Below are 22258 nucleotides of genomic sequence, written 5' to 3' on the forward strand. Positions count from 1 at the left end.
CAATAAAAATAAAGTAAATATATCACAATCTAACAGGGTAACATCCACACCAGTTACTAGCTTTATTGTACTATTACTTGTTATACATGAAAGGTTTATTCTGAAGTATTCAATAATAGCGTTTTGGGATTAACTTTTGCCATTATACTTTATGATTTGTCAAAAGAATCCAATTAACAGAACGCTACAATACTCAGTTTGTATTCAAAATAGAAAAAGAATGACATAAAAATAATTCAGAAACATTATACCAAGTATTTCAGAGTTTGCCAGATTTCTTGTTTTGGCGTGAGTAATAGTTTGAAGAAATAAACACATTTCCTGAAACTGATGTTAATTTGATTAATTTTTTTCATTACAATTTCGTATTTGGACACACTTTTACCATATATTTCCTTTCGGTTTTATTATTTATATTTCAGTCTCTCTCTCTTCGTATTCTATTCTTATAATTAAAATGCGACGAAAAGATTATTAGAAAAATACCAAGAAAAAAAAATCGGATAGATATATTGAGTTCTGGCTGATACATTTATGAACTTAATAGCCTGATATTTAACGGTAATTACACACACACACACACACACACACACACACACACACATACTGATTTGGCTACAGCGTAAATGCCAAGCTAAAACCCTCAAATTTAGAAAAGTTACCGAACAGCTTTGCAGTGAATATATGCACACTAAAAATGACATCGAATCTCACTATTAGGTTAAAAGTAGCCGCTCCACGTAGTGCGTGTCGCTAATTGGTTGTATTTTCTGTGGCTCTCATTTCAAAATTAGGGAGGGCTATACTAGAAACGTGGTAAGGAGATTCTGCGCTTGGACAGGGTAAAGGAAGGACATACCTGTGAAAGGCTCTAGATTTCTACGTGTTATATTTTGCTTCATATTTTGTTAGTGCTTTTACTTTTCACTTCGAATTTTAGTTTTACGCCAGTAGACAGAAGACCTTATTATCATTTGAATTAGCCCAAGACAGGAAATACCCCTTCGCTAAACAACGAGGCGACATGCCGGTCGGGGAGTCGGAGACCAGGGAAAGCGATGTAGCGTCTGAGACTGAGGGAGCAAGCCCGTCTGTTTCAGGGACAAAAAGTAAGTCTAGTGACTGTGGCCAAACAGATAATGATAATTTAAAATTAAAATCTTTAATGTTCATAGCCGAAAAAGAACTAAAAGCTAAGTTAACGCCGGTTAAAGAAAATACTGTAAGGACTCGAAAAAAACGAAAACTAGTAAAAGATATTATGATTTCAGCATGTGAAGACAATGTACCTAAGACTACGGTTATAGACTTTAATATGCCAAAAACTAGCAGTACTAGCAACCCAAACCCCACCCTGGATATTCAAAAACAAACATGTTCAGACAAAGACGAGTTCTTTCTGACGACGAAGGCTTCACGCTTGTGCAGACTCGAAGTCAGAAAAACAAATTAAACAAAAAACAACCACCACAGACACACATACACAAATCGCACCAAAATCACCTAAGCACGCAGTTATAATCCAAGGAGTTCCTGGTAGTTACAACCAACCACAATTGGCCAAAGAAATATACAGGTGCAAACCTAATACAAAGATTACTAATATTAAGCGTCTGCCCAGAGGCGGTGTTCTGGTTCAAGGACAGGAACCCGCTGACTTAAACAGTCTACTAAAAGCTTGGCCTGCAGACGCATTCAAAACAGGAAGCATTACAATACACCTACCAGGAACTAAACCAACACCGAAATCTTTTGTGATACGAGGTGTACATAATTCAATAGACATAGAAGACATTAAGGAAGAGTTAAGTACACAAAACATAAAACACATTTCAGTTGAGCGTATAATTTCAAATATTACTAAAAGACCCACAAACCTAATCAAAGTAGTCACAGACAACAGCCAGGATATTACACAATTCATTAATAATGGTATCACTATGTGGTATCATAAGTACACAGTAGAACAAACAAAAACACCAGCAGTGGTTGTCACACAGTGCTACCAATGCCAAAGGTTTGGACATGTAGCAGCAGCATGCCAAGCAAATGCGCGTTGTGTGGGCTGTGGGAGAATCACCACATTACACAGTGTACAAAACAGAACCCCAAACCCAAATGCTGCAATTGTGGGGAAGAACACACGGCAAATTATAAAGGTTGCCAGAAATATAAATCCATAAAAACACACTTATACGAAATTAAAATCCCAACATGAACAAGCCGCCACCACCACGAACAATTAAAGAACCCACACCTACCACTCCAGCACCACAAAGTACAACTACACAGACAAACACATACGCTGCAGTGGTTAAAAATTCATCATCCCGACAGGAAAACCATTACCAAGTGAAGAGGAAATACCAAACCACCTCAAAATACACAACCAACAACAATTGAAACAACATTGACATCTGCCATAACTTCCACCTTCTCGGAAATAATGGCAGAATATACAAATCCCACAAACACCAACAGTCTCACAGACATAATTGTTAAAATCATATTGAAAACATACACAAGTTCTTGCCGCAAATTTTAACCTCCATCATAAACTCTACTAGACATGGATAACTTCACAGTTCTACACATCAATATCCAGGGTGCTCTTGCTTCCAAGAAACATGAGATTGAAGATACAACAAGCTCCATAAAACCTGATGTAATCATAATTAGTGAAACTCTTCTATATAACTACCATAGATTTAAATTAAACGGCTACTCTACTATTAGACATGACAGGAAGGATAATAGAGATCCAAACAGAGGTCTTTATTATTGTATAAGACTGAACTTATAGTTCAGGAACTTACTATCCCTTCCAGTAATGAATCTATAGTTATTAATGTAAAAACGCAAAATCAGACAGACGTTACTGTGGCGGGCATCTACTGCTCGCCTAGTACAGTGTTAGATGTAAATCTATTGAATATATTGTATAATAGCAACTGTAATCTTATTATTATCGGCGACCTAAACAGTAAACATATAGCATTCAATTGTCGTTGCTCAAACGCAAATGGCAAATTACTTTATCAATTTCTGGACGAATCAAACATGACTTTATTAAACGATGCAACACCGACACATATCTCGTACGCACATGGCACCAGTGAAATACTGGACCTATGCCTGTGTTCGTCAAATATGAGTCGCAAATTCATAAATTTTCATGTTGGTCACGATATAGATAGTGACCACCTTCCAGTTTGGTGTATCTTCAATCTCACCCCCCACTTAAATAAAATCATAGTGAGAGACCAACTGAACTACAAAAAAGCTAATTGGCCAGTTTTCCAAACTATATTAAATGAAACCTTACCTCCAGAAGTACTACATATTGCCGCGGACGCATCAGATATAGATGCATACTGTCATATCATCTCTGAGTGTCTAAAACATGCAGCCAACAGTTCGATACCGAAACAAAAACACTTCACAACAACTCATTCATGGCAACCACATAAAGATATAATACACTTACTTAAAACAGACGTATACTCCGCAGACAGTACATTCAAAATCGCAACCCCACACTTAAAACTCAGATAAACACAATAAGGAATAAAATACGAAACTTAATCAGACAACAGAAACAAGAAAACTGGGACACCTTCTGTTCCGATTTAAATCATAAAACTGATCCTAAACAATTCTGGACACATTTGAAAAGATTTACAAACACAGGAACAACAAACACAGTATATCCACCACTGGAACTGGATGGAGAAACAGCATACACTAACACAGAAAAAGCCGAGATATTTAAAAAACACCTAGAAAACACGTTCAAAACACATCATGAACCAGACATGAACAGATACTTTTATAATACAGTCACAAACTTTATTGACCAAAACAGAAGCATTTTACACCTAAATTTCCAGTCAACACTATTACACACCAAGAAAAACAAAAGACTGGAGCACTCATCAACTGGTAAAACATATCACTGTTACAGAAGTAGTAACTGCTATTAAAACACAAAAAAACAAAGCTCCTGGAGAAGATGGTATTCAAGCTATCCTCCTAAAACAAGGCACTCAGAGATTATATGAACACCTAACAGCGTTATTTAATCTCTCACTATCAGCTGGATATATCCCCGTTTCTTGGAAGGAAGCAATAGTATTAATGTTCCAGAAAGAAGGAAAGCCAGCGAATAAACCAAACAACTACCGCCCGATTAGCTTAACCAGTTGTATTGGCAAAGTATTAGAGAGGATAATTAGTAATCGTCTGTCAGTTTACTTAGAAGAAAATTCAAAATTACCAGAAATTCAAAACGGATTTCGAAAAACCGCCAAACTACAGACCACCTGATTCGACTTACAGAATCAGTTACCGACAGCTTCAACAAAACGAATGCACTGTAGCTTGCTTTCTCGACATTGAAAGCATTTGACACAGTGTGGCATAACGGCTTAAGACATAGATTGCTTGAAATGGCATTACCCCAGAAAACTATTCGCTGGCTGTCCAACTTCCTGGATAACAGAATGTGTAAAGTAAATGTAAATGGGGCCCACTCAGGGTCCTTTTCACCCGAAGCAGGAGTCCCGCAGGAGGGGTTGTTAGCCCTATATTATTTATCATGTACGTGAGTAATATGCCTCTGTCGGACCTAAATTTAGGTTATGCATCACAGTTCGCTGACGATGTAGCAGTCTGGAAAAGTGCCCCCACTCCGTCAATAGCAGCAACGAACCTACAACCAGTCCTAAATAACATCGAAGAATACTGCCAGAAATACAGAATCAAAATTAATATTCCAAAAACCCAAGTCATAGTATTCAGCAGACTGAATAAGCTGAAAAAAGATCCACCAAAACTCTATATGAATGGATCACTTTTACTGACTGCTACTTCTGCTAAATTTCTAGGTCTAACCTATGACTCAAAATTAACGTGGCTACCACATATTAAAATGTACTGATACGAATCTGGAAAGAGCAAACTATGCAAGAAGTCTTTCAGGTAAAATCCAAGGAACATCACCAGACAACATACTTAAAATCTACAAAACGTACATTAGACCAACAATAGAATATGCATCACCTGCCTGGATTAACATAGCACCCACACATGTACAGAAACTTCAACGTATACAAAATTCTGTACTAACTTCAGCATACAAAGTACCACGTAGCACCTCAACCACATTCATGCACAAGTATGCAAACATAGATACAATAGCTGAAAGACTCTTGCATAATTCTCTAAAATATTTCAATAAGAATTGGCACAAAAATGACTTAATGTGTGATCTCGACAGATATCACGTACATGATGTAAATGGTCCTAAATACCTCTCCCCTTTTAACATATATTTAAGAAATGTAACACAAGCTGGCCACTATGCACTAGACACTTAGTCCTTGTTTCTTTTTATTTTTATAATTATTATTTTCTTTTTTTAATCATTATTATTATTTTTTTCTTCTCTTTTTGAATTATTATTCAAGTATTGAATAATAATAATTATTATTACTTTCTTTTCTGTGTGAGTGTTTGTGTTACTACAAGTAGTAGTAGCATTCTCTCAATCGAGAAAAAGGAGAAAAATACAAAAAAATATATATATATGAAAATACAAAAAAAAATTAAATGGAAAAAAAAACAACTTCTTGTTCGTCCATGCATGGACTGAGCCCTGAAATGGACCTGAGTATGATGTTATACTTTTACTCTGGCCCAAAGCTTTAAAAAAAACACAAAAAACCCTAAAGACAGACGCTATAATCGTTCGGGAGGGAGGAAGAGGTCAAATGTACCTGACCCTCCTGGGTATTTAACAACATCAATACCCAAATACCCACACAGTCAAAGAACAAACGTGGTAACTGGCAATAGAAATCAAAACGCTGTAAGCCGAACGTGTCTATCGCCACCATTAAGCGTTTACCCCGTGGTGGTGTCACTGTCAGAGGTGTATTACTTGGTAGGTATTTGGGTTAAATTAGTATTTCGTTCTTCTAAAGGAGGCAAAAAATAACCCGGGGCGGTCAAAACTATTGTTTCTCTTCACCACACACGCGGCTGAAGTGAATTTGTCACATAATTTCGAAACTTTTTAACTGAAGTAGGATAGCTCTTATTTGGATAACCTAATGTGATGGTCTCAAATGACCTTGTGAAGTTGTTTGTCAGAGGTCAAGAGGTAGCTGACCTGAATATATTGCTTAAGGAGTAGCCAGAAGACGCGTTTAAACCAGTCAAGGTCATAATACACCTACCTGGAGATAAACCATAGCCGAAATCTGTAGTCATTCGTGGAGTCCATTACTCAATCACCACTGACGACATAAAAAAGGAATTAGACAAACAAAACATTCCACAAATATTCGAAGAACTCATTACATCTAAAATAATACAAAAATCAACAAACCTCGTGAGAGTTCACAATGAACACACTTCATTCTTGATAAATAATGGAATTATACTTTGGTATCAAAAATAGGAAGAAGAACAAACGAAAACTCCACCAATTGTAGTAACACAATGCTACAATTGCCAGAGATATGGACATGTTTCAGCAGCATGTCAAGCAACACCAAGGTGTTGCGGGTGTGATGGGGAACATAAATATCACAGTGCAAAAAGGAAGAAGAAAAACCGAAATGTTACAATTGCGTTCAAGAAAAAACTGCCAACTATAAAGGCTGCAAAATATAAAGAAATAAAACAAAGAATTTACGAAAAAAAACACCCAATTAAAAAATAACGAAACAACAGATAACAAAACAAGCAAACAAAACCAACTCAGAAACAAGACAAAATAACATATACACAAACACCTAAAAAATCTATCACACAAATACCGAAACTGAACACGCAGCAAAAACCAACGGAAGCGATAACCTCAAGACAACGATAACTCTGCCAAAGAAATAAACACTAATAACAAAATAAACATATTTATAAATATAATTACAAATATCACAACAGACTTCTTAGCTAAATACACAAAACCAACACAAACATTAGATTGCATTGAACTATTCATAAACATAGCGAAAAAACATATAATACCTTACATCCCACAATTATTAACAACACTAACAGAATACCTGCTCTCAACTTACATTTACCGTTGTATATATCAACATCCAAGGTGCAGTGGCTTCCAAGTAATACATAATTCAACAAACTAACCCAGAAGTTGTAATATTACGTGATATTCTATTATACAAAACCAGTAGATTTAAAATACCGTATTATATAACTATTGGAAAAGACATATTAAATAAACAGGATAAAACAGAGGAATGCTGCTGCTATACAAAACAGATCTTTCAGTTTCTGAAATTCAAATCAGCAGCCATAACGAAAATATAATTATAGATGTCCTGTTAAGTAGTCGCTCAATAATCACAATAGCAGGTATGTATTGTTCACCCACAAAGCAAATAGACTTAAATGTAATAAACAACATATTTTCCCACAATCAAAATACCATCTTAGTAGGAGGTCTAAACAGCAAACATACTAATTTAGACTGTAATTCAAAAAATGCTAATGGAAGGCTTCTCCAACAATTTATAGATGAACATAATATATCCTTCTTGAATAACGATACACCTACGCATAAAATGTATGCCACTAATACTAGTGACATACTAGACGTATGCCTAAGCTCGTACAACATGAGCGCAAGGCTAATAAAATTTCAAAGGGAAAAAGATGTAGACAGCGATCATCTACCCATACGGTGTGTCTTCGATCTCTACCCCGATGAAAATATTATACATAGAAAAGAAAAGATTGATTACAAAAAAGCAAATTGGAAAGAACATCAAAAACAATTAGACCATCGATTGCCAAACAAAATTATAACAACAACTAAAAATAAAATAGATATTGATAACTACTGTCAAATAATTACGGAATGCCTACAAACCGCAGTAAATCAGACAATACCTAAACAACATAAAACTAAAAATAACACATGGAAACCATATAAACAAATGTTAACACTAATAAAGCACAGACGACAATTAAGAATACAATACACGGACACAAAAGATAGCGAATTACAAACACAATTAAACAGAATAAGAAACCAAATTAGAGCAGAAGTTAAATTATTAAAACAAGAAAAACGGAACGATTTTTGCACAAAACTAAAGGAACAAACAGATCCGAAACAATTTTGGACATACCTAAAAAGACTAACAAATGCAGATACAACAACAAGAAAATACCCGCCACTAGAGCACAATAATACCACAGCATATACAAATAAAGAAAAACCCGAAACATTCATACAACAACTTGAAAACACGTGTAAAACAAACAACGACCCAGACATGAACACATACTACTATAATAAAGTAAATAACTTTATAATGAACCACAGTGAATTATTCAAACCATTCTTCCCAGTAGATTTAAATAATCATCAAACCAACAAACGACTACACAAACACAATTTCAGCACAAGGGCATACAAGTCATTCTTCTTAAGAAAGGCACTCCTAAATTATTTGAACATTTTACAGTAATTTTTAATCTTTCAATAAATTATGGTTCTATCCCGGTTTCTTGGAAGCACGAAAATGTATTAATGTTCCATAAAGAAGGAAAGCCAGCCAATAACCCAAATAACCACCGACCAATCAGCCTAGGCAAAATTCTAGAGAGAATAACTAGTAACAGACTCTCTGCATTCCTGGAAACAACATCAAAATTACCATAAGAACAAAATGGTTTCAGAAAGTTCAGACAAACAACAGACCATTTAGTCCAATTGACAGAAACAATTGTAGATAGTTTTAATAAAAGAGAATGCACTGTCGCTTGCTTTTTCGACATTGAGAAAGTATTCGACACTGTATGACACAACGGTTTCTGGTTCCGAATGCAAGAAATGGGACTACCGCGGGGAACTATTCGCTGGCTGTCAAAGTTTCTGGAAAACAGATCATGCAGAATAAATGTTGAAGGGACATTCACTGAGTTTCACTCCAGAAGCGGGTGTTCCTCAAGGAGAGGTAGTTAGCTCTATCCTATTCATCATGCACGTGAATAATATGCCTTTAAATGATCCAAATAATGGATATTCATCACAGTTCGCAGACGATGTAGCAATCTGGAAAAATGCACGAACACCAGCAATAGCAGCCACAAATATACAACCACAAGTAAATAGAATAAGTGAATATTGCCAAAAATACAGAATCACAATATACACAACTAGTAGTATTCACAAAATTAACTAAACATAAAAATCACAACCACAGATCTACATTAATGGTGAACAACTCTAGACTGCTACATCAGCGAAATTCTTAGGACTTACGTTCGATTCAAAACTTACGTGGGTAAACCACATAAATAGTATTAGAACAAAAATTTGGCGAAGAACAAACTATGCTAAAAGTCTGACTGGCAAAAACAGTGGAGCTATGGCAGACAACATTATGAAAATATATAAAACATACATTAGACCCGTCATTGACTATGCAGCTCCTGCATGGATAAATGTAAGCAAAAAACTACTTCAAACAAAACTAGAAACAATACAAAATGCATCACTCACAACAGCTTTTAAAGTACCTAGAACAACATATTCCGAATTTATGCATAAATACGCACATATCGAAACAATAGCAGATAGACTCCTACATAGTACAATGAATTATTTCAATAAAAATTTGAGAAAAAATGAACTAGTGAGCGAATTTGATGGGTATTATGTACATGATGATGATAGAGCTAAACACCTTTCCCCAGTGAATATATATTTTCTAAATAAAAATAAAGTAATAAAATAATAATAAAAGGCCACCTATTAAGTGAACTCCACATTAGTTTAGAGATTAATTGCAAAACTTTTTTTTTAATCTTTGGAAGTATAAGAGAAATGTTTTATTTGCACCAAGTGTATGTGTAAATTGTGCATGGACATTGCCCTAAAAGGGATCTGAGTAAGTGCGGGTTACTCTGGCCCTCGTGTACCATATATAAATACGCTTGACAGTTAAATAAACCAAGGGAGTAAGAGGTTAAAGAAACATGACCCTCCTGGGTAGACAAACATCAATACCCAAATACCCATACAGAGAGAAAGAGAAACATAGGATTTGTTAATCTTATTGTTTAGCTTGTTTAGGATGTCATTCAGGCGGAAAAAACAGGGGTGCAAGAGGCGTCATTCCAATCAGGTCTTAGCCGAGTGGGGGCTCTTGACAATTTGAAGGTTGGTTACACTACATATCCGCATTAACGAAACATAATGTTTAAGGACAACAAGGGACCTATCAGTCCACCTCGGATGTTCCATCCTCTCAGCCAAATTTAACGGATTAAAAAAAATGAAAGGTAGCCCTTATCATTCACATATCTATGAAGCTTTCTCTTGAACTCACTGAAATTTACTGCCTTCATCACACCCAAAGACTTGAGCAATGTCCCATTATTCCTGTAGATTTACATGTTCAACTATCTCCTCATCTCCCAGATATTTTTTTTCTCCGTATATAATATTATTTGTTTTCTTAATTTTAACTCAGATTTAATTTATATATAAATGTATGTGTTCGTGTGCAAAATAAAGTGATTCATTGATCACGTTTTTGGAATTAAGCACAAAACTACGCAAAGGCTTATTTGTGCCCTACCTACGCGGGTATCGAAATCCGATTGCTGGCGGTGTGATTCGCAGACATGCTGCTGTGTCAGTGGAGGTAGTAAAGTGACTTTAACTAAATGCATATTAATAATTTTTTGTTTAAGTCGATTTTACGTCCTACCATCAATGTCTCGCTCAGTCACAGACACGTTTTGTTATTAAGAACTCATGTTTAGATACAATGATCCAGATACTGACGAGTTTTACGCACAATATAATCTTAAAATATTTACGTTTGAATATTTAAAATTAATATTGAACTTCAATTAAAAACTGGACTATAAAACTACGATGCTTTAAAATATTAAATACTTCTTTAAAACATTCACACGATGTAATATGTCGTACACAATAAATATATGTAATTGTTATCTAGAATCAACGAAAGAAATAAAGTTTAAAAACCGCTGTTTTGATTGAAACATTCTTTTGATCAAAGAAGACACAGACCAACAAGAATATTGGGTACAACTTGAGTTCCTTTAGTCATGCATCGTAAGCATTCGAATTTTTCGAAATCGTGATCAGTAAATATGTGAAAACTTTTTATTTTGTCGGATGGAATTTTGCATATTTGTTTCAGGCTGTTTTCTTACCCTTGAATGAATATCTGTTTATCCACCTCAAGTATAAAGTGTGCTCACGCATGTGCAAATACGTCTGACTACATTCTAACTTTCGAAAGATTAATTTTATTTATTTTTCGCTGTTGTTGTTTAACCTCGTTGTTTAAAAGCTCTTTGTGCACAAACAGCGTCGACAGCATGAACCAATGCGGCGACGAGACCAAAAACCTGAAAAAAAAACAAACTTTCATTTAGATAGGTTTTGAAAATATAAAGATGTTGTCAGTTTAGATAGGGTTGTCTAGAGTAGCCAAATACTGCTTTTTCTAACACCACCACTTCCTCAACAGCGTTCACAACGAAAACGTCATAAATACATTTTGGATTTTTTACAGAATACAAAAACATGGACTATAATGATGTATTTTTCTATATAAATGATTCATTTGAGTTACACGTATAGTGATGGTCATCAGCACAAAGAATGATCAAACTAACTGATGTAATACTCATTATAACTCATATATACTCATAAAGTTTTCAAACTTTCGTAATCGTCAAAAATCAATAACCATGCAGTGTTAATAACGCCGCTTACACAATCTTCACAATTAATTATAACAAAGACAATGAGAAGTATATCTCACTGGCTATAGGACAAGACCAGGTTTATGCAAGATTAATGCACGTCACACACATATAATAGAAAACAAGGGCAAAAAATAACTTACCGAGACGGCCATCATTGCAGGATAAGCTTGGAAATATGGAGTAACCAGATACAGTGGCCACAAGATAAATGATGTTCTAATTAGTAGAAAAATGGAGGCTCCAGTGTATAAGATAGAAGCTATAATATTCTGCACTGTCTCCTGAAATATGAAGGTATATTATTTCAGTAAGCATTTCTCAACAATATTGTGCAGTGTCTCAATACGACAGAGATTATACACTTGATAGTGATTGAAACTTGTAACCCTCCTGGTCAAGTGGTTATTTGACGGTATTTAAATCAACTTTTGTCTATACTAATCAGGTCCAACGTAATGAAAACGCGAAGTGGGGCATGTCCATGTCGCCTAACCACCAGGCCAATATCCATTCGTGGAGGTGAGCCGAACGTTTTCGTCACTAAATGATCAAAGAGGTTGTCTATACGTGGAAGTGAGCCGAACGTTGTCTAGTCACCAGATGGTCAACCGCATTATCCATTTCAACAGCAGTATAACGTATTACAAATAGGTTATAATACCTGCTTAAACTTTTTAAACAATAGCTAAATATTGATTTTTGAGTGTCACGTAGAGCATGATCTGCATTTGGTTAGATTACATTTCATGACACCCACAATACAGTGCTACGAATTAAAAATAAAATTTTCTGATATTGAAGCAATCTGTGTACAAGTAGGAGAAATAATGTTTTATTGGAAACAAATGTACAGTTCCAAACACAGCATAAAACAGACTTGAAAATGTATAAGAAAAGCACCGAAGAAAGCATGGTAAAATTTAATACCATTTGATACACTGAATTCATTAGGTCAAGTATTTGGTTCTTTGGATGAAGCACTAGTCTTTTTTCAAGTTGTAATATACTTTTATGCAGGTTTAAGCCATACTGGGTCAGATCAAGCTCACTGGTAGTCAGTGAAACTAAGAGATCAACCTCACAGTCATTATGACTAATTATATATATTTCTCTACATTAGTTGTTCAGGTTCGTAGTTTATAATAAGTGAAGGCATTTTGTTATTATACAAAATATTATACAACTTAACAAACAGCCCCTATTTCAAGTTATATGTGTAACAACTTCTATCAACTGCCAGTGCTTCATCGGGAAAATGGAAATGATGGCAGGTAGTAATTACTGTCATTAGACTCTTACAGTGAAATACTGAAAACAGTATATACAGAATGGAATACTTGAGTAGAAGGTATTTTTATCATAAAATATACAATCTTTCATCCAATAACAAATTCTCATGGTTAATTGTAATCTAAATAAAATGAGAAATACAGAGGGTCATAAATGTTATATTAAAACGATTTTGAGTATGCAAATCAGTAAGTCACGTGATAACCACAGACAAAAAAAGTCGCGGTGTAACGGATTGTATCACAACTAATTTTATAATTTTTTATAGTTTTGCGAATTATATTGTGTCCCTGTAAGTTGGACGCTTTTGGAAAGGGTGAATAACAGCCTTTTCCGACGCAAAATATTCGTACAGTAAGATAATAAATATTGTTCAGATCAAAATTTCCAATTTCCAAGACAGGGATTTTATTTGTACTTAATGGCATTGAAAATGAAAGGAATATAGGTTCGCTTGATGTGCAAGGATCATCCAGAAATAGATTTGAAACAAGTCCTTGGCGTCTTGCAACACAAAAGTCAAAAGAATAGGTCGTCAATGTGTCCTAAGCAGTCACAGACAACATATTGAGAAAAGATTTCTGATATGCATGACTGCTTACCTTTGTTGTAAAGTGGGAAGGGGGCAAAAACGTTGAGTCAGTTTAACTGATTGTTACAAAAAAATAATGTATGCACGCCAACTGGAAAAGTGTAGGGAACATGCTCTGTTTATTTGTGTTGCACCTGCGTCGACTTGGAAATACGTGACACGACACATCCTTTTAACCATGCAATACTTCAGACAAATGGGGAATGAAATGGACATGCATGTTATTTCATGGAAAAATACACCAGTTAAATTACAGTGTTGAAATTCTCCAGATTTTTAAGAAATCAGTGCATTTACACTGACACCCTCGTACTCTAGATGGATTATGACACAAATTAGTGAGAAGGAGTGTACTTTGGACATGACAGCCCTACGATGAAGCCTTTCGTACAGAAAACTATGTTGCAGAACTGTTGTCAAGATGCCCGTAGCGACATGGATTGTAACGACGTGGTGAGGATCCTATATCGTTTTAATGTAACTTATGAACAAACACTTTTTACTAAACTTTACCAGTTTAGCAGTGAAACATGTCTCTTCTATTCTGTCAGTTGTTCTACTGTAGCTCTATGATTCCATTTTTAAACCTTACCGATACGATATTATGGCACATTTTTGCTTACCACAAGGATTACGCGAGACAAAATTCATTTAGCAGTAAAAAAAAAAACCTTCCTTCTTTACCAACACACTTCCATAAAAATATTCACTTGCCAGAACTATTTTTGTAAAAGATTTTACATATCTGTATGGTTGTACAAAAACACTTTTACTTACCTGTTCGGTGCTGAAAAATGACTTTATTTATCATCACGATTTTGTAAAAAAAAACAACAAACAATATTACTTACCAATATGGTTTTGTAAAAAAATACCTCCACTTACCTTTTCGTTTACGTGAAACAACTCAGCACAACGGTTCTGTATAAAACACCTTCACTTACCTATACGGTTATGTAAAGAAACTTGACAAGTATAGTAAAGCGACAGCATTATTGACAATCACAGTTCTATAAGACCTTATGTTCTCATTAAAGTTATTTCATGTGAAATTTACAGTAAGCCTTACAAAGATGATAATGTAACATAATAGCATCGCTTATTAATTAGGTTCTGAAAATCAACATCTCAACATATCTTACCCAGACGACTTCGCTATAACGGTACTTTCAGTTACAACTCTAACAAACTATATACAAAATATTTTTTTGTAAAGCAGTATTTTATTTAACAGTACGGTTTTGTAAAACAAAAAAGTAATTAATAGCAGTACGGTTCAGTCAAAAAGAAAGGAAAAATTCACTTAGTAGCACTGTTTTGTAAAACAACTTCACTACAAGTTACCAAGGTGGTATGATAATACAAAAACATTCTGTATCTTGAGATTCTGAAAAGTAACATCTAAAAAACATTTAACCCAGACGACTTCACTATGATCGTCACAACTCCAACAGACTTTACAAGGTTAATACCATTCTAAAATAAATATCTTATCAGAACTTACCAAGATTGTAGTGCGAATAGCTCTGAAGGTGTGGCTAGACAACAGGTAAGAAAGAAAAGTTACAGCAGCTCCGAAGAACGTGGCACTGGCAGTTGTGAGAAACAGCCCATAAGCCGGACCCAGAAGAAGCCATACGGGGGTGCCATACGTTATTGTTAGCCCCAAACATATTCCACCCAAAACCTGCAGAAATGTTATTAAAGTCATTTACATCGAGAAGCGAATAAAACAGAACAGCATCTTCTATTTTAACTTAAATCACCATTGTATATATTATGAAATTATAACCATGTGTTTTTTTTATTTATTTTTTTCTTTTCAGAATTCTGAAAATAAGATTGAAATAAATTATATTATTAGGTTACTGTTAAAAATGATGTTGGCACATGTCCTACAGGTTTAAGTACATTTAATTAAAACTTATTTTGATCATGAATATTATGTCATATGTCACATAAAATCAGTGTTAAGCCGCGATGGAACTACATTCTGGCATTATTTGATGGTGCGTATGTAGAATGATGCAACCGAAAATTGATCAATTTTACAAATGGAATAGTAAAGCTCTTCTGTTGTAAACTATTCAGACACTTGAATCATAATAATGTGTTCAGTTTGAAGACTTAAAATTTCCAAAAAACGTCTTCTTGGACTTAATGGCATAAGGAAACAAAGGAATCTGGATCACCTCGAACAATAAGGATCATCCAAAAAGAGATCAACAACAAAAAATCACAACAAGCAAAGTTCAGTGTCTTGTAACAGTTGCGAATCCACGAAGACAAAAGTTGGTGTTAACATACGTCTTTGTTCTCCAGGTAACCGTTTACAGCATATTCATGAAGGACCTCTGCCTGGAAAAGTGACAAAAGTCTTGCACACACAAGCTACTTTTACGGCATATTTACTCAACAATTTCACATCTAAAGGAAGGCATATCAGTCAAGATGCGAGATCCTGTGCTTATTCGTTTCTTTACAGTCGGACGGTTGAAACATGCACTAGGACATTGTTGTTCTTGTACATAGTATATATATATATATATATGTTGCAAGGATATTTTCAAGATACTTGGTCGTCAAATAGATTATGGCCAAACATGACTACTTGATCTGTAATGACGTTTAAAAATTGTTTGAAATATAACGTACTCGACCATTGAAAGTACGTTACTATTATTTTATGTGATATCATACAAAAAAGAAAGAAATCAGAGTATGTCTATACTATTTTGATGTTAACGTTTTTGAATAGAATATAGTATATTAATAAAGAATTAAAGCCATGAAAACGATAAAAGATACTGAACATTTAATGTGCTTGTATTTTGCTTTCTATAAGTCTTATATTAGGTTTATATTTAAAACATACAATTACAACTAATTGTAATTTGTTATGTACAAAGCTGTAGAATAAACTATCTGTGTTGTTCCTACCACAGGAATTGATTTCGCAGTTTATAATTATAAGCCTCAAGGTTACCTCAGAGTCACCTGTGCGAGTTTGAAAGGCACATACAGTTAATCATGAGTTTGTAACGTCACAATCGGAAATGTAAGTTTAACAAAGGAAAGGCTGACTTCTTACAGACTTCTTTCGAATCTTTACATGTACTCTCCAGTGGCCCAGTGGCAGAGCACCGATATCCCATTGTGTAACTTTATGCTTTACTTTAAATAAATTCAATATTTGGACTAACTTTTCAGTTTATAAAATCTAAAACATCACGAGGTCATTCATGAATGATAAAAACAAAATAAATTAATATTTGTTACTGAATTGAGAACAAAGAAGATTACTCATAATGAGTAAAGATAGCAACAGGATCAAATTTACGAATATAAAATGGAAAATTTGACTTTATTATGATGCAGAGTAGAAACTGAACACAGTGTTGAAAACAGTAAAATCAATATTTATTTATAATTACAGCAATGATAAGTGCACAAAACATCACATGGTGCTTCTAGAGATTCTCCAGTGAGAGTATGAAGAAGATGATCAGTATATATTCTCTACACTAAGTGATTAGGTACTAATCTTTGATATACATTTGTGACTTAATATCTAATGATTATTTTAAAAGCGGTAGTTATGACAAGTTTCGCTACCTATCTCTGTTTATGCTATTAGATTGTTGTACTAGGCTTTAGTAATATTGTTGACGTCACTTTACTCGAATCTTCAGTATTTTTCTCGTTATTTGAAGTAAGTATTGTTCCATTATAGTGTCACGTAGTTTATAAAAAGTTCAAGGCCTCGGTGAACAACACACACACATATATATATATATATATGGTAAATAGCAAGCGCAAGTTAAGTAGAGAAATATCAAGTCAATTGAGAGATATTTAGACAGATCTAGACTGAGTGATTAGCAGTTTAGCCTTGACGGACGATTTATAAGAAAGCTAGAAGTTTAATCACAAAACATCAAATTAATGAAAGTGAAGACGGAAAAGTAAAGTGAAGTTCAGTCAGAGAAAAAAAAAAGAAAACGTGAAATTATCTATCGTGTGTGAGTGATTGGCTTTAGTAGGTGATCTATTAAAGTGAGGCTCATAGTTTACCATAGGTAAGAAGAATAATTTGCCTTGTCAGTGGGCCTTCTAAAGTAATTGAATATGTCGGTTTGGACTTTGACGAAAGAATATAGTTATTTAAAGTTCGAGATAAAAATATGGTAACCCGCGAGGTAACGGAAGTGAATTTATTGCGGATTGTATAGTAAGGAACGGAATAGATAAAAATAAATTGTCTTGTCAGTTGGGATCAAAAGTAATTGGGTTATCCTGTGTGAATTTGTGACAAGAAAAGAGAATTATTTAGAGTTATAGAATTGACTTCTTTTGAATATATTATTTTCAAACAGGTGAATTAAGAGCTCTCCGTTTATTGTTTAATTTATTGCCAACAAGTCACAGACAATTACTGTAAAAGATCCTTAGCCCACTTACATATTTGACATTTTGACAGACAGCTACCTATGTCACGGTTTGTCCTAAGTGAACATAGGGACAGCTTAACCTTCTGGTATTACTAAGTTTAGACAATATGATGTTCCAAGAGAATGCATATATTTCATCCAAAAATATGTCTACATCAGTGTTGTCATGACAAAGGTCTTAGTATATGCGTTGACTGCATTTGAAAAGCAAACAAAGTAAACTCAGTATTGTAGTATGATCTACTGTATGTGGAATGGAACGAGTGCTCGAAAGCACATATATCTAAAATATTTTAAAATGTTGATAAACTGGAAAGTTTACATTTCTAAAATAAAAGAGAAGAGAAATATTGTACTTAATGGTACCACACTCTACCTTTAATTTTTTGGGCGATGTTCAACCATCCTTATCTCTAAATTTTAAACTTCAGTAAAATATGCATGAAAAATATCGAACGACAACCTGCCATATTCTGGTGATTCAATTATTTTTCCCCTGAAGAAACATTTACAGGGCATGATAACACATAGAAAAAAATGAAAGGTTACAATAATGACATTGGATACATCAAATACATAGTAACTATTGTTACATTTGTGGATTATATCTCAAGAGCCTTGCTTTTGATACCATACCCCATAAACTCAACTTTCTCTTTCAGCATCTCAAAAAATAATCAGAGGCATAATTCAACGAATATTCATTCTGCCAGGATTGATAGTTATGATGTCCAATTAACTCATCATTTTAATTTCTGGTTTATCACTCAGTCCAAGTCATAACAATTAGAACGTGTTCTTTGGTGTCTCAGGTATCATGACAGCTCCTTCAATGATATTTCTTCTTCACACTACGAAATTATTTCCATGATCTTCGAGGTTAAACCAAACCTAACTCTTACTATTGTCTGTCTTATCAGTCGCAACTTCTGATTGCTGGTCTAATCAGCTCTTTAGATATTTAACATTAATGTATAGCTACAGCTTATCGACATGTTCAACGTTTGTGGACACGCCAGACACCACGTGAACATTGTAGTTTGAAAGACTCGTCTGTCAGTGAATGAGATAAGGGTTAGTACAAACACAGGAGGGTTACTTTCGAACTCTAAACTTGTACCAAAACCTTATCCAATCTCCATGTTCACGCTTTTGTTCCTTCATTGCTATATCATAATATCTTCTGTTCATGACAACCTTTTCTGTCAAATGCATGCACTTTATCTAATGCAAACCTTAACCACTATACATATTTTTGTGCCCACTATGGCATGTCTGGACTAGTGGACAGGTCATAGATAATTTCCACAGGAAACGGTGTATATCAGACATACACCAATCGTCTTCTGTTCTGTTGTATGATAAGCCATGGTAAGTGAGTGGCTCATTCGTGTCAGTTGGGATTAAGAAAATTTGCAAGTATCTGCTTAATAGGTTGTATTATATCTTACATAATAGGTCGTATTACTTATTCTACCAAAACATCAAACGAAGGTTGATAATGAGATGCGTGCATCTTCAACACACCCAATGCTTTGGACAATTCAAAATGTAACTGGCCATTAAAATTAGCTTTTCAGTCAATGTAGATTTCTTAAGCACTCTAAGTTACTACCCATTGATCATTTACCACATCAGAGATAAAGTATGCTAAGCTTCAAACCATTTTATAAAGTAATTTATGACAACCAATTTATAGTGATTGCTTTGTTTTATTCTGTCTGTAGAAGATATTCAGCTATGTCTAGAATTATTTATGCAATGTACAACCAAAACGTTTCTGCCAGAGTTTACTTTATGTTAGGTCAGTTGTAAACCGTGGGCAGCACACCCAATAACGTGTTTGTACAATCACTCAATGTCTTGACACAAATGCGACTAGAAAATAAATTTTACTTTAGCACATGTGCATGTAAATAACATCCGGTAGCTTCCAGTCCTTGCATCATGCACAGCCTGAAGTATTTCTTGTCTGATGGCTTTGGGTACGGAATGTTGCAGCACAGATTGCGAAATGTTTTGGTAGATTATAATTATCGTACAACAAACTTTCCTATATTTATAAATCTCATAAAATTATTCCAGGTGACAAATATAATTGCTAGAAGCTTCTATTTGTAGTAGTTGTACTTCAGATAGATTCATGTCAAGTGTTATCCAAGCTAGGTCTTAATCTTTCAGTTGATCTTTTTAGCGCTGCTTAGGATGTTTTTCACGAAACTCATTCACCAGTGGTACTCTCACATCCTTTATGATTTTCTGCCACGGTTGCTGCTATGGCTTTTACCCTTACGTGGAGTCCAGAATCAGGACAGTCAACAAATGCACTGACTTTCGTTACTTGCAATGCAATCCATGAGTATTACAATGCAGATCTTATCGATGTTGTACAACAAAACTGTACTATTCGACTGTGCACTGACATATTATGGATTTCTATGTCGTATAAATCATTTTTGTGATGCGTAGTCTACACGAATTGTAAGCTTTCTATCACATATATTATGTCAGTAACATTTGATAAATATTGAAAGTAGTTTTTCTTTTTCATGTGGTATCTGTGTGCAGGAGCCATCAGTGTCTTATTAGGGTAGGCAATTACACAGTGCATTTTGTCCTACATCTGCCACAATACTGTTCCAGTTCTGCCACTGGGGGCAACAGAATCTAGTAGGAATGAACAAGTTTATCTTAGAGCTGGTATCACTGAAGATAGTACTGAACTATGCTTTAGTGACTGAAATATACAGTCAACCTGAAGCGTGTTTCAGCTTTAGCAGTGCAGGCAATAGTGCAGCAATCTTAAAAAAAAGTTTGCATCAGTCATCGTTATACAGTTTGAGGTTCAGAGCATGTTATGTGTGCGATGTTCAAATCCCATTATTCAATTAGGTTAGCCAAAGAGTTGGAGGTGGGAGCTACATTTTCCTTTGTCTATCAGTTTAAGATTGAAAACAATTTTGAGCGATTTTTCAAAACAAACGTTGGCATTAATAATAACACACATCTGACATGTTCTGTAGTTAGGGCACTGACTTGCAATCTATTCTCACAGTTTCGAATCTCGTCATTGAGCTTGTTTGCACTTTTCAGTAATGGGGACGTTATAATGTGACAGTTAATTTTACCATTCATTGATAAAATGTAGCCCAAACGTTGTTTGTGTATGGTGGTGACTAGTTGCCTTCTCACGAGGCCTGATGCTTAGGGCGATTGATTCGCAATCTGCGGGTCGCGAGTTCAAATTTCCATCATGTTAAAAATGCTCGCGCCTTCAGCCGTGGAGACGATACAATGCAATGTGGCATTCAATCCTGCTTTTCATTGATAAAAACGTACCCCAAGAGGCGGCTGTGGGTGGTGATGACTAGTTGCCTTCCCTCCACTCTTTCACTGTTGAATTAGGGAATGATAATCAGTGATGACGAGAAAACCCACTTGTAGAGAAAAATATATATGTAAAAAGGCTGGTTTGGGTTGAGAAAATTTTTTATGCAGAGGAGCGAACAACATCGTTTTTACATATATAGGGAATACTAATCCAGACATCCCTCGTGTAGTTTTACGCGCGTGAAATCCCAAAAAAAAAAAAACAACAACAACAAACAAGCCAACAGCTTTCCAGTCTAGTGTATCACTGCACAACTAGGACATCTACTTCTGATAGCCTTTGAGTAGCTTTGTGCGAAACTCGGAACAAACACTATAAAACTACGACATCAGTTCTTTCTTTGGTAATATCGCAGTATTTGTTTCAGAGCCCTGTAATGTACTGAAAACTTGAACTTGTTAGGATTAGAAACCCTGAACGATAGATACCCCATCTCTCTCTCCCTAAGGGGTTAGGGTATTGCAGTCGGGTCCAGTATTGCAAATGTAGTGAAAGAATGAAACGAGTGGAAGCTCATTAAATAAATATATAAAATAAACCAAATAACTTTACGAAACACATTTTTGTGTGTGAAACAAACACATAATTAAGCCCGGCATACCCATATTGTTAGGGAGCTTGACTCGCAATCTGTGCGGTGCGGGTTCGAATCCTCATCATACCGAAAATACTCACCCTTTCAGCCGCGGGAGCGTCGTAATGTTACGATCTATCGTACTGTTCCTTGTTAAAAGAGTAGCC

General features: G+C 34.9%; 1 protein-coding gene across 2 annotated transcripts in view; it reads right to left on the bottom strand.

The window, feature by feature from the left end:
- Positions 1-11170: 11170 nt before the first annotated feature.
- LOC143239981 (protein singles bar-like) overlaps positions 11171-22258 on the bottom strand; it is a 39088-nt gene continuing 28000 nt past the window's right edge. For both annotated transcript variants that reach the window (XM_076481701.1, XM_076481702.1), the window contains 3 exons: positions 15180-15362; positions 11934-12074; positions 11171-11430 (listed from right to left, as the gene is read on the bottom strand). In XM_076481701.1, the coding sequence (XP_076337816.1) occupies positions 11353-11430; positions 11934-12074; positions 15180-15362 (402 nt within the window). In that variant the 3' untranslated portion in view covers positions 11171-11352. The remainder of the gene's footprint in view (positions 11431-11933; positions 12075-15179; positions 15363-22258) is intronic.

The sequence above is a fragment of the Tachypleus tridentatus genome, chromosome 13 (assembly GCF_004210375.1).
Source record: "Tachypleus tridentatus isolate NWPU-2018 chromosome 13, ASM421037v1, whole genome shotgun sequence".
NCBI lineage: Eukaryota > Metazoa > Arthropoda > Merostomata > Xiphosura > Limulidae > Tachypleus > Tachypleus tridentatus.